This window comes from Tachysurus fulvidraco, chromosome 2 (assembly GCF_022655615.1).
Source record: "Tachysurus fulvidraco isolate hzauxx_2018 chromosome 2, HZAU_PFXX_2.0, whole genome shotgun sequence".
NCBI lineage: Eukaryota > Metazoa > Chordata > Actinopteri > Siluriformes > Bagridae > Tachysurus > Tachysurus fulvidraco.
Genome location: NC_062519.1, coordinates 13,955,526 through 13,969,874, shown reverse-complemented (window position 1 = coordinate 13,969,874; position 14,349 = coordinate 13,955,526). Strand labels below are relative to the sequence as shown.

The 14,349-nt window shown below is 37.9% G+C and overlaps 2 protein-coding genes across 4 annotated transcripts in view; both read right to left on the bottom strand.

The window, feature by feature from the left end:
* LOC113661825 (cytokine-inducible SH2-containing protein-like) overlaps positions 1-3,164 on the bottom strand; it is a 3,216-nt gene extending 52 nt beyond the window's left edge. Inside the window, exons 1-3 of the mRNA XM_027176288.2 lie at positions 2,782-3,164; positions 1,578-1,738; positions 1-1,133 (exon numbers count right to left, since the gene is read on the bottom strand). The exon at positions 1-1,133 is cut by the window's left edge and continues 52 nt beyond it. Of these exons, the coding sequence (XP_027032089.1) occupies positions 652-1,133; positions 1,578-1,738; positions 2,782-2,801 (663 nt within the window). The 5' untranslated portion in view covers positions 2,802-3,164 and the 3' untranslated portion in view covers positions 1-651. The remainder of the gene's footprint in view (positions 1,134-1,577; positions 1,739-2,781) is intronic.
* Positions 3,165-3,643: 479 nt separating this feature from the next.
* twf2b (twinfilin actin-binding protein 2b) lies at positions 3,644-13,472 on the bottom strand. Of its 3 annotated transcripts, XM_027176342.2 has the most exons (10): positions 12,864-13,470; positions 11,227-11,304; positions 10,821-10,999; positions 10,629-10,724; positions 9,043-9,147; positions 7,715-7,756; positions 6,862-6,981; positions 6,552-6,702; positions 4,987-5,108; positions 3,644-4,029 (listed from the first exon to the last, which is right to left on the bottom strand). In XM_027176342.2, exons 1-10 carry the CDS (start codon positions 12,886-12,888, stop codon positions 3,862-3,864), a joined length of 1,086 nt encoding a protein of 361 aa, XP_027032143.1. In that variant the 5' UTR covers positions 12,889-13,470; the 3' UTR covers positions 3,644-3,861. The 3 variants fall into 3 exon arrangements, with proteins under 3 accessions (XP_027032143.1, XP_047663919.1, XP_047663924.1); XM_047807963.1 differs by having other exon boundaries at positions 10,629-10,999; positions 12,864-13,472; XM_047807968.1 differs by having other exon boundaries at positions 6,862-6,975; positions 10,629-10,999; positions 12,864-13,472.
* Positions 13,473-14,349: the final 877 nt, after the last annotated feature.

Sequence of the window (14,349 nt, the reverse complement as noted above, 5' to 3'; positions counted from 1 at the left end):
ATATTAGAAGGAACTTTAAGTTTAATTTAAACAAATTTTGCTCATTTGTAAACAGGATGCAGGAAGCATCTCCTCATAGCCTGTAATTTACAGGCAGACAGAACAAAGGTATAACTTTGCATATAACTGTCATTGTATAACTGTAATCGTCTTGAAATGTTGCCCTCTGAATGCCACAACACATTTTCACTTCTCTTTCACCCCCCTTCATAACTGCCCTCAAAATACTAGTTAGTAAAAAACGTCAAATGGTTGCGTCATGTAAAGTATCATGTAACTTTGACGTCTCAGTATTGAACGTCAAAGTTGCTTTGGCTATATAATCCAATACATGATTTAAATATAAATTATTACACAGTCATTAAATATTTGGTCTCAATTTTGTAACATTCAAATAAGTGCTTTCTGGTTTCAGAGTTAATTATGCTCAGTTCAGCTTTGTTTCACTGGCCTCAAGCCTGAATGTCACAACATATTTCTCACAATACATTATGGGAGTCTGTGGCAATCTTTAGCAGCACCCATAGTCCATAACATGGCACACATCTGCCACATCATCTAAATACATATCCAGTGGTCTCGTTCAGGAGAAGAGTCGAAGAACCAAATCTAAGCCTTGTGAACAAAATCTAATTAAGATTGCTGTCAATGTTATATTTTGAAGGGATAGTCCTGTAGATAAAGTAGCATTAGACGTGGTAGGGGTAGCTGTTCTGGGCAGTTTGTGTGTCTGTTTATGGTGAGGCGGACCAAGTGCTGTAATGTGGGAAAGGTTTTGGGTTTATACAAAGGCTGTCTGAGTTTCAGAAGAACAGCATTGTCCTCCAGTGCTCCTGTAGCATCTTCCTCTGTCTTAGCTTTCTCCTTTCTCCTGCTGGTGCCCATGTAGTGTTGCACCAGATCGGACACGGTGGGGAAAGACAGCAGGCGAGGACAGGTGCTAGAACTGTAGTCCAGTCGGAAGCGGTTGCCGCTGTACTCGATGCGTATGTTGGTAGGGCCTCTGTTCGTCTTTACAGAGAGGGTGAAGAAGTAGTGAGTGTGGCTGCTGTCGCGTACGAGGAACGTCCCCTCTGCCGTGCCTGCCAGAGCGTCTCCAGCCTGACTGGCTGAAATGTTCCCCCAGTACCAGCCTGAAAAACAAAACAGACAATGTTAAAGTCTTTTAATGATGCAAAGGAAGAGGGGAATGGATTAGTGATTCCCATGAACGATTTTCTAATTTTCCTTAAATATTTAACCATGTACATTTGACTAGAGCTATTATTTATTTGTGTATTTATATATTAACCTAACTAGGTGTTCAGTGATTAGTTACAATGGTTTAAAAAGCTTATTATTGTCATAAAATACAAGATGATCTCAATAAAATAATTGTCTGAACTGCATAACCGGCAGTGAGATAATATGTTTTGCTGACATTTCGTCATTGCCACTACCCTATTTGTAGGTGTTCTGTAAGTCCTATTCTGTCCTCTACCCAGACATCATATAGTAGGTAAATTCAAGGAATCTGTATTCCATACTCTTATTTATTTATGTAATTCTTAAATGACAAGGTGGCCATAAAACTGTACCTGAGGCATTGAGATGCTGAAATGTAGCATGGATGCATCGCAGGTTTTCAAACGATTTCCATGGCTGAGCAGAAACCATGACCGGTTGGTTACAGGGACCTTCTCCATTGCTTGTAACTATCATCTCTCCAGTAACCATTGATGAAGATGGGATTAGAATCCTATTAAGAAAAATGGAGCTATTATTATTATTATTATTATTATTATTATTATTATTATTATTATTATTATATACTAATGGGCTGGAAAGGACCATAACTTGGTTTGAGGTGAACACCATAAAACCACCTTGAGAATGAACAACAACATGCTTGCTTAAGGCTACACAAGCAACATTCTTCACATAGCTAATCAATAATGTCAGGTTACACCCTATTCTTGTTTGATTAGATCTGCATCGTGATGGGATTTTTTACTCTGTGTTTTGTTCCACAATTTTACAGGCAGCAGTAATCCAGGTTTCTACACTTCTGTCTGGGACATTGTACAAGCAAAGCCATTATCTATAAACCTCCCAGTTCTATGCTTGGTTTCTAGATAAAAAGTTCTTCTTCAATTAATACAAATGAAGGCTAAAAAAAAAGAAACGACTTACATCTACATCTGGAGTTCTATATAGATGCTTTTTCAGATTTGTAAAAAAAAAATCGGTGCGAATAAAATTGAATTCAATTTAACCAAATAAAAATCTTTAACTCTAGCATTCAGTGTAACACTTACTGGCATCTGTTTTAAGAGCTACAATGAATGTTGGTCCTCACTTAAGCATGTGAGATGTGATGCAGTTTATTCCTGTCCATTTCTAAACTGGAGGACATTAAAATTTTTAAAAACTCTGTGATTCAAAGATTATTAAAAGGCAAATGCAGCTGAGAACATTCATCTCCAATCACATTAACACTACCATGGTGCTAACTGGTGTTTTTTTTTCTTCTAGACCTTTCCAGGAATAGAAGTAGAATTTTTTATATATATATATATATATATATATATATATATATATATATATATAAATAAAATAAAAAATATTTATAAATAAATAAATAAATAAATAAATAAATAAATAAATAACAAGAATATATTAACCTACTATTAATTAGTAAAAGATTTACTGTAAATAATATTTTCCAAATATCTGATATAGAAACTTCTGTGCATATTTATTAGAACCTTTTATATAGGTTACTGTTTAAAATGGTCTTACCTTGACACACACAAGAGCATCACGAATTAATTCGGAACTGCTAAATACGTGATGGGTAATGAGACTTTTTTTTAACGTTTTAAAGATGATAAATTATACAAATAAAGAGTCCAAGCCGACATCCATCTCTGGCGTAATGGCGCACCGTGTCAGCCTGGGAAAGCACACGTTCACCTTGTCAGCAGTAAAAGCACACGTCTCGCCACGTTTAACGAGCTCCACGTAAGTGAGAAGAGCTCAGCGTTTTTTCTAAAGAAGAGCACCGGGGAAACGGGTTTCCGAGAATCGGCTTGCTGTGGAAGGAGCGTCTGCCTGTGCGGCGCATTTCACGGAACTGCGCTCGCAAAAGCTCAGGCGCGCTCTGATTGGTCAGTCAACGCGTAACCGAGGACTTTTCCTGGTAAAAGGCTTTCCAGGAAATCTGTACCAGTCAGTCACTCGGAATGGGCACGTCCTAATCCACATGTTAAACCATAATTAAGAGTGTATTAAACACTCATCCTGTTTGGCACACGGTGTATTACAATGTAGACGCACATAAAAATAAAAAAATGGAATCTGTAAGAGTTTTGTAGTCTTAACTTTTGTATTAATAAACCTTTTTTTAATTCAGGATTTTTTTATATAGATGTTTATAGTATAACACTAACACTAACTGATCTGCTAGTATACCTCAGTAAGCCTTGTGCTCTTTGCGTGTTGGTTAATAATAACTTTATACATGATGACATTTCGGTTTTTAGTATTTCACTGCTTCTGATTCACTGCTTCTTTTTTTTATTCCAGGGCTTAAAAGGCTTAGCATGCACTTGCTTGAACTTTCTTTCTGGGAAACCAAACAAAGCACACGACAGACTGGAGATTAAATGTACAGAAACAGGTTTAATTTGAATATTATGCAAAATAATAAGAGAGATTTGTTTAATATCTGTGGCCTTGTGAATACAATGGGTGTCAAAACATTTAGCAAGAACACAGGAGTGTGAATGAAGGCAGAACTTCAGAAAGAGAAGTCAGACAGTAGGATGCAGGAGAAGCTCTTGAAGCTTCGTCTCGGTTCGCACATATCTCTTCTAGCTTCTAGCTCTCTTCGCCGTTCTCGCCTACTCCCTTGATCAGACGCTTGTTACCCCGTTTCCCTGTAGGGCCCTTTGGCTTGGCAAAGGCTTGTTTCAGGGCCTGTGGCTTAGGGTGAACTTCTTCATATAGGTAGTCTTCTGTCAAGCTCTCTCCACTGTCTATTTCCATCTTCAGAAACACACACACACACACACACACACACACACACACACACACACACACACACACACACACACACACACACACAAACACACAAACACACACACACACAAATATGTAATATGACTGGAGAGATTTCATTCAGTACTTTAACATCAACTCAATCCTAACCCAGAAACCGGTACAACAGAGTCTGCTCATCAGGGAGTCTTATTCACAAAAACAATGTGCTCCATAATTAGTGTCTTCACTATTTCCTGGAAATCACTTTCCAGGATTTGTTCCACGATTCATGCAGGATGGCTGCTTCTCATGAAAGGTTATTTAATCCGACATTCTCTGAGTTAAAGTGTGTTTATTTAAAGGATTAAACGTTAAATAGGTGATATAAACTTAGATCAGTTTTCCTTTTATTGTTTAAAAATAATAAAACTAAAATTTGACCCCAAAACCTGTACAAACATCACATATGTACTAGATTGTACTCATATGTACTACCTCGCACTGGGATTTTCCTGGTATAATAATAAATTAAAATAAAATAAATTGTGTAATAATAATAATAATAATAATAATAATATAAAATATAAAACAGCAAAAAATAATGTTATTGTTATTGTTATAATTTATTATTATTAATGGTGGCAGTGATGATGGTAGTATTTATTCTAATAATATTTATTTGTTTATTAAAAACAATAAAAATATTTAGTTCATATAAGGTCTGGTCTATTATTACTACTGACATAGTGACATATTTAGTTGTTAGTGACATCCAGGACATTCTCTCATTTTCCAGGGTTTTTCCACGACTGGAAAATCAGTCTATAAATTTCCGGGTCTTCCAGTTTTTCCACGATGTATCATCACCCTGTTTCCTGCTGACTGGGCCGTTAGCTTTGACTCATACAGAGCACTGTATTCAAAAGGGATTATAAACTCTTATAATGGATGACCAAATATTACCTTCTTACTGATCTCTATGCAGTAATCCCTCTCCACCTCCTCAAGCAGCCGGTTCTTACAGCTGGAGTAGAGCATCCTCTCCTTGATGCTACAGCTGTACCCAGGCATGGAGTAGATGAATACTAAAATCACACAAAAACACAGGTACTGCTTTAACCACTTCAAGGAAATGATTAGTGTTTATGTTAATGCTTAATGATACAAGAACGTTAAAGTATAACCTCTGACATGCTAAATCTATGTAATGTGTCATCTTTCATCAGTGTTAGAAGAAATCCAAGAATTTGTTTACAATTTCTAAACCAGAGCATCATCTGTACTGGACAGACCAGCAAACCGTTGGGCAGTTTAGAAAACAAAAAAACAAACAAAAAAAACATACCAGCGTGTTTGCTGTTTATTGACTGCCTCTGTAGTGTAGTTTATCACAAGCAATCATTTCAACACATTTCCTAGAATAGGGTGTAAAACCTGTTCATTCTAAGTGCACTGAAAATAAAAATAAAAGTCAACAACTGTGCCATATCTCTCCATCCTTTTCTCATTGCAGAAATTTCTGGCAATCACTCATACAAGACAGATGCAACGATTTCTGTGCTTCTGTAGCAGATCAGAGGATTAACAAACAACAAGCTTTTTCCGCTGATAACACAAATAGGTTTTGGTTGGTTTGTTTCCAGATACGTTGTGGTGCAAGTTTGAAAGTGCATCTAAAATTGCACAACTGCCATTACAGTAAGACGGTGGCTTAAAAACAAGACAGATATTGTCTAAAATGGCATGATCTATGCAGTAATGATGAATAAATGGCTTGATGAAAAATGACCACTTCATCTCAGTGTACAAGCAGTAAGAGATATATTTAGAGAACAAACTGAGCAGCAGCCTGGAAAATCCCTTCACTAAGTGAACATTTTGCACTTTTGCTATTTAGTTCTGAAACTACTGAATTTCCTGAACTACTACATGTTACGCTTTTGCATGTACTGTATCTCAACCAAACATTACAGCACTTTCAATTTTGGTTACTTCTAAAAGAAAAGAAAAAACATTACGTATTTAAGATTTAAAAATAGATTGATTATTTCAATACAGCACACAGCTATCCAACAATCTACTGAAAGACTTAGTGAGTAAGGGTCTCAACATCTTTGGGCAAACTGAATGTTCTTAGCACTGTATTTGTTAAACTGGCTCCTTATCCAACATGATATTTACGAGCAGAAGGTAAAAGAAAACATGTTGTTTTGGTTAATTCTATATGCTTATGTTTTCATGAAACACGAATTTAGGCATGAAAGGCCCAATATTTGTCAAAGCATTGTAATAGATTAAAACACAAAAATGGCATGGAGATGTACGTCGGACTGGGATGGGACAAAAAATCTGCCCGGATGAGTGATTTTCACTTTCACACAGGTGCAAAGTGCAACGGTTCGGGGATGATTTTCACACGACAAAGAAAAACCTTGGGACTTTAGTTGCAACCAGACAGAACTCAACAGATGTAACTGAGTAATTGAGGGATGAATTCATCAAAAAACAAAACAAAACAGGGGACTGACCCACAGCCTCCACACTCTGGCCCTGATGCAAGTGTTTATACAGAAAGAAGTGATAGCGAGGAGCATCAGCAGGGATTCGTGCCGGCAGCTCACGAATATCTGTAGGATTGGTATGGACCAGCTCGATTGTCTCTCTCTCAGTGTCCAGCCTCTGTGAATACACACACATACACACACACACTCAGTGATTTTTGTGATGTTTTTCACAGATGAAATGTCAGAAGGAAGTACATGACACTTCTTTGATACATTTGTGTGTGTGTGTGTGTGTGTGTGTGTGTGTGTGTGTGTGTGTTTGGGTAGGACTCACTAGCTGGATGTAGTTGATCCGCCTTTGTTTGAGTAGCTGTAAAGCTCGTTTAGCTTCCTCCTGTAACGGGAACGCCAATCCCTGTAGATTCAACGGCTTACTGTCCACACTAATCTGTGTCTTACAGTTAGGAAATACATACAGTAGTCAAAGACAGGGACTCTCTCTCTCTCTTTCTCTCTCTCTCTCTCTCTCTCACACACTCTCTCACACACACACACACACACACACACACACACACACACACACACACACACACACACACACACACACACACACACACACACACACACACACACACACACACACACACATATAACCACCATTATCATGTAAGCCAACAGCAGACTCAACCTGCCATTAAAGCTGTATCAGTGGTCTCTGTGTGGCCTCAGTGTAAAATCCTCTTACTGTAAGCGGGCATCATCTCAATCATTTGATATCAGTTGTAAAAAATATATTAATAATTAATTAATACTATTAGGCCTGTATTAGAATTAAACTAATTAATTTAATTAACTGCCACACAGAAAGAAAGAAAAAACATTTAAACAACAAGAATAACAACATTCATTTAATTTTTCTAATTGCACTTCCTGGTTTATTTATATTTTATTTATTATTTTAAATGCAGTTTCTGCAGAAAATCCAATATTTTTTAAATATTAGTTTTATTCTAAAAAATTTTTTTAAGCCAATATGCTTTAGCTACTAATATCATTTTTAAAACATTGTAAAATCACACCGAAACTCTCTTTAACACTTAAGATTATTGTTTATGTTGCGATGATTTTACTGCCCCCAGATCAGCTGAGAAGTCAGATGCAGAAACTTTGGGATTAGTAGATCGTACCTTTCCTCTGCCAGCCGGAGCAGTGACTCGTCTTCGCTCCTCCTATGCAATAAAATATAATCATATAATATTTATATAGACTCACTGAGCACTTTATTAGGAACACTATATTAATACTATATTAAGGCCTCCTTTGATCTCAAAACAGCCTTGAAACATTCATTTGGGATTCTTTTACTGTAGATTTTTCAGGTATGCTTTCATGCTGTGAATCTCTTGTTCTACACACAACCCAAAGATTATCTATTGGAATCAGGTCCAGTTTCCTGGGAAGGCCACTGAAGAACATTAAACTTATTGTCATGTTCATGAAACCAGTTATGAGACTAATTGGATTGTGATATGGGATGTTATTATGCTGGAGGCCATTAGAAATTGTTGTAAATTGTGGTCAGAAGGGGAAATACATGATCAGAAACAGTACTCAAATACTGAAGCAGTGATTGATTTTGTATTAATGAAATGTGCCAAAAAACACAATCACACCACCTCCACCAGCCTGGACTGTTGACATAAGACAAGTTATGTTTATGTGTTCATACCGCCGGTGCCAAATTCTGACTCTACCATCAGTGTGCCTGTGTAGAAATCCTGATTCATCAGACCAGGGTGGGTTTTTTTTTTTTGTCTTCAACTGTTCAGTTTTGGTGAATCTGTGTGCAGTGCAGCCTCAGATTTCTGGGCTGGTAGAAGTGACACCTGGTGTCATCATCGTCATCTTCTTCTTCTTCTTCTTCTTCTGTTTACCGCAATTGTACAGAATGTTTATCTAAGTAGCATTTCTGTCAGTTCTAACCCGCCTGGCCTTTCTCAGTTGAACTATCTCATTTCCACCAAAAGAACTGTCATTCACTGCTTGTTTTTTTTTCTTTATTGCTCCATTCTGAGTTAACTCTAGATTCAGTTTTGAATAAAAATCCCATGATATCAGCAATTAGAGAAATACTCCAAGCTGCTGGTCTGCATCTGCACAGTATTAATAATTGCACTGCATAGCTGAATAAATAATGCATGAATAAGTAGTTCAATACAGGCATTCCTAATAAAGTGCTCAGTGAGTGTAAAACACACACACACACACACACACACACACACACACACACACACACACACACACACACACACACACACACACACACACACACACACACACACACACACCCCACACACACACGGTCCTACACCTTAATCCACATCACAGTAATAAAAACTTACCCATACAACCTTGTCCTGTCAGGTGCATTTCAAGCAATACACTTTGATTACAGTGGAGTTTGAAGTGTAAGTCATGTCAAAGTTTGAGTAACTTGAAGTGTTGTCTTTCTCACCTCTGTGGCTTTAATCTGATGGAGCTCCTGCTCAGCCGCAGTAAAGGGACCAGGGCTGGAGGAAGAGGACATGTGGCGAAGGTACCCCTGAAAACACACATCCTCCTGTGGACAAGAGGAGGATCAGATAAACCGGCACATTTTCTCTCAACCTGGAAACATCCGATGACTTGTTAGAGCTGCTCCAGGATGTTAATAGTTATAGATTCTCAGAAATGGGTTCACATTTGCAGATTCGTAGAAATTCTCAGCACTGACTTCAAATGTTTTAACCGATTAGGGGAAAGGTGCGGGGATGGAATTAAGGGTTGTGGCATACTTTAACCATGTGGCTCTGGCAGAAGTGCCGAGGATATAAAGCACATCACAGGTTAATTTGTCATTATCATTTTTATATTAATTTAAACACTCAATATAATGTAAATCTAATCATAAACATAAAAAATTACTATTTGGCAAAGAAAAACATATAACTGTTGATATGGTGACCTTTTCTGTAAGAAATTCTTTATTTAGCATTTTTGGAAAGTTGCCTTGTAACAGTCAGAGGCAATGCTGTTACTTTAAAGGTTTTTCACCATGGAAAAATCATCAGGACAGAAGACTTTTACAGTTTCCTGGGAACAAAATGCATGTTTGGTCTTATTAACTTCAAGAGAAAGTTAGTGATGGTAGCAGTTTGAACATAATTGTTAACAGGAGCAGCTTTTTTTTCGTAGAGGTTCCACAACATTAAATGTAACTAGAAATTGGTTAAAGAAAAGCTCAATCTTTAATTAATTAATAAATATATAACTGTAATCGACAACACATCAACATGGTATGTATATGGGAAAAAAGGTTTAGGATGCACTGTTACAGGAAAAAAAAACTGTTGTGATTTATACGTTACTTATGACGAAATATGACTGGTGAACTGTTGCGTAATCTTAAGTAAATTAAGAGAATGGACCCACTAGTTTTTATGAGTTGGATGGATGGATGGATGGATGGATGGATGGATGGGTGGGTGGGTGGATGGATGGATGGGTGGATGGATGGATGGGTAAATTAAAAGATATCCCCAAGCTGTGTAAAAGAATGGAAGGATGGATGAATGGAGGGATGAATAACTTAAAAGATATTCTCAGGCTGTGTAGATGGATGGATGGACTAATAGATTGATAAATTATTAGATATTCCCAGACTGTGTAAATGGATGGATGAATAGATAATTTAATACATATTCTTAGACTGTGTAAAAGGTGGATGAAAGGAAACATGGATGGATGGGTGGATGGATAGATAGATAGATAGATGAATAGATGAATAGATGATGGATGGATGGATGGAAGGTTATATTAGTAGATATTCCCAGCTTGTGTAAAAGGATGGAAGGATGGATGATGGATGGGTAAATCAGATATTTCCCCACTGTAAAACTATTATACTTTTGGTAATAATAGCAGTGGATAATAATAAGAAGAATGAGAACAGTATTAGTAATGTTAATGGTACTGTCACAATGTTTTGTGATGTAAAAAAAAAGTAATGACAGTAAAAAAAATGTTAGGCACTATAATAACAGACTCCACATGTCTACCTACTTGTGTGGTTCCGAATAGTTCATCTTTGATGTGACTTCCACCGAACTCCTTTTTCAGCGTGGCACGAGTAGCAGCGTACACCATCTTCGATCGGACCTGCAGAGAGCAGTGAGACAGCACACAGGCAGAATGTGGTCTCAGTGCGGCAAAGTGTGTAGATGTGAGAGTGTATGAATGTGTGTGTGTGTTTACAGGCGACTGATCTGGAGACCAGGAGATGAAGAGCCACTCGTAGCCCTGCTGGTTCTGAGTGTCCAGTCGGAGCAGGATGTAGCATGGCTCTGACATGTCTAACAGAGGCAGGACACATGGGTCATAGTCCCGGTCCCAGCTCTGAGAGGGCTCTCTGTAGGACCCCAACACCAATTGTTCTACACACAGACACACACATGCACACAAACACCATAGGCATCTTATCAATCTGAGTGTCTAAATAGTATGTATGCCATGCACATATTTCAGCCATGCTCTGGTGTGTCCTCAGTACACAAGCATATTTCCTCTTCAGTTTCTGAGTCAATTCAAGATACTGAATTATTTAAAAAAAAAAATCTTTAAAATTAAAAAAAAATAAAACAACCAGAATTCTCTCACTCACCACTCCTTATGACAATCTTTATGACTCTGATGGCTCCTTGCCTCGCTTTGACTAGAAACTGCCTTAATTCCGCAGTCGCTATAAATGTAACAGAAAATGAACCAGTTATGGATTCCTACTTATGCCTTACCTGCTGTAAAGAAATTTAACACAAAGTTGAACAGAATACTCCAGCATTTGTAATGTAACCTAATCTATAGCTACCACAATACTCTTTTTATTGAAACCATTAAAACCATTTAAACAAAAATTCATTCGGATAATAAATCTATGAGCAGTTAATACATTTACACAGAATGTTTACACAAATTCCTTAAATGTAATGAAGCATTAAACCTGAATTATTATTATTATTATTATTATTATTATCTTTTTAAATGTTTATTATAGATGATACGCCTGGTAGCGTTGCCGCCTTACAGGATCCCTGAGCTCGGGTTACTGTCTGTGTGGAGTTTTACAAATTCTCCCCCTGACTGTCTGGGTTTTCTCTGGGATTCTCTGATTTCCACCGACCTCCCAAGAACATGCCGGAAGAAAGAATGTGAAGTGAGTGTGTGAATGTCTCATTCAGGGTGTATTCCTGCCTTACGTCCAGTGTGGTGCTGGTGTAGACTCTAAAATCATTGTGCTAATCCTTTTTACTGGTAGAATGCCACAAGAACCCACAGACCTTTCTATTCTCCTTTCTGTTCAGGAAAACTTCTTAAAATTCCTTTGTGTGGAATTTGTACATAAACTACAGTTTCGGTAGAAATGCTTAAAGGTTATGTTGAAAAGTCCTGGGGAATTTTATTAGTCTGTGCTTTGGGTACTGAAACAATGAAATGACCTCTAATACAGTTTAATAAGAAAAGAACAGATGCATGACTCTCTGATAAGCCGGTGAAGTGAGCTTGAGAACCTTCAGTATCATTGTTAATATGTGAGTTTGGCAAATAACAGCTCTGATCTTTGTGCCTTCTGCTCGGTTATAAGATTCACCTTATCGAAAGACGACTAGACCTGTGAAGGAAATGAATACTGACCAAGGTTTCTTTAAGTCAAGACAGCCGGTGCCATGGTTTCACCATGGTAACCACTTGGCCAGGGTTCATAAATGATGTAGGTTCAGGTGAGATGCATGAAGTGTAGGGCTTCCGCCCCTGAGCTCCAGTTACACTGTCTTACCATTCACATAAATGTATTGCTACCTTTGATTTCTCTTAATACTCATGTAGATCCCTAGTTATGTACAAGTAAAGATCATACTTTTCCAACAGATTTTGACAGATTTGAACAGACAAGCTTATTAGAAATGAAAGTAGATTAGATTAGATTAAATGAACTTTAATTAACTAATTTTACTTCTCAACCTTGCAATAAGAAAGAATGTTGGATTTTGTGCTGATGAATGAAATTCGGTCATCACTCCATACTTGAGACAGGCTGACTGAATTGTTTAGTCTATTCGTTTAAAAAATAAGCAACAGTTTTAGGTTTTGGCTTGGATTTAAATATCCTTATTTATTCCAATGAAAAAAATTATTCCAATGACTTTCAACAGCCTGTCAAGTGCTAAACAATTTAACCTGCATCGTAGCTGATCGGAAGATGATAAGTCTGATAAGTCTGAACAGAACGTGCAAAGTACTTACCATGGATACCTGTCTGATGAGACATCGCTCCCAGCTTTTTTAGCCCTCCAGATCAGTGCAGATACCTCCTGAGTATCCTGAGTCCTCCTTTTGTCTCCAGTGCACACTGCTCCAATGGCACTGACAGCAAGGCCCCTAGCCTATCTTACCTGAGGGGAATCCTGGTTGAAACCTGATACGCAGGAAGATGGGTATCCTTAATATTGCATCTGTCAGTGGATCTGGAATCCCTTATGTGTCAATGGCCATTACTGGGGATCTGCATCTGCATACAACAAACTCTCCTCAAAAGACCTGCTGCTAAGCTGTGAGGCAGACTGTTGCTGTCATTACGCACTGTAGTTATGCAGTTAGGGGCTACAGTACGCTTCTCTGGAGCATCTTTGGATATGGCGACTCTGGTCAGTTATCTGGAGCTTCTCGTTTGAGCAGTAATGACACGCTATCGTTGGCAAACGTGGAGGATTTGATCCCTGCACAGCAAACTGGTTACACCACCACCACCCCGGCTCAGATTCCAGCAGGCTGTGGTCATTGACATGCGACACTCAGCGTGTGGTTGATCCGCTGAGGATTACAAAACAGTTCAGTTCAGTCTTATTATTTGATCTTCTTTGATCGGAGTGTCCTTAATATATTTACAAAAGGAATGTCTGTAACACCGAATCAGCATTGGACAGCATGACGCTTGTTCTAGATAGTGCACCATTCAAACTGAGGACAGCGTGTTATTTGGGGGGTGAGGGTTATCTTCAGGGACATACAGTATCTTTGGTCCTATCTGGTTTTTGTTTTTCACTTGATCATGTTATGTGTGATCAACAGCACCACATACCTCAACCTTGTCAAATGTGTACCATTATTTGGTCCTGTTACTGTACATCAGCTCAACAAAATGTAGGAATTCACATTACTTATGGAAAAAAAAGCCCACAGATGCCAGGATACAATTCCTATGGGTGTGTTACGTTGCCCTGTGGCACAGAATGAGCAGTCTTTATTTTTTTATCCGTTGTCTAGACTTGTGTCTTTCAGTAGTGCACACTTTTCGGTTGGTAGTTGTGGTACGATAGGCGAAAGTTAGCTGGTGTTCAGATGATCAAATTGGGGAAGATATGGTATAGTCTGCTACATTTTTGTGGCATGAGCTTCCACATAAAGTAAATGTTTTGTGGCCTGTGACAGGCATTTTGTTATATGTAGCCTGATCTCTGGAAGTTAGATGGCTTTCTTCATGTAATCTGGATTCTTAAGTGGTTTATCCCACTGTACCTTTACTCTTAGTGGCTTCATGTATAATTCACTCTACTGTAGACCTGGCACCATTTATTATTCAACACATCTTAGATATCTATTCTTCACTTACACATGAACCAGCAATTAATCAATAAAAACTGAAATACAGGGGCTGGAATTAAATACTGTTTTGAATTGTTTAACAAGTCACGGCTCATTCTAACGTGCACTTCCTACGTCTTCGAGCTAA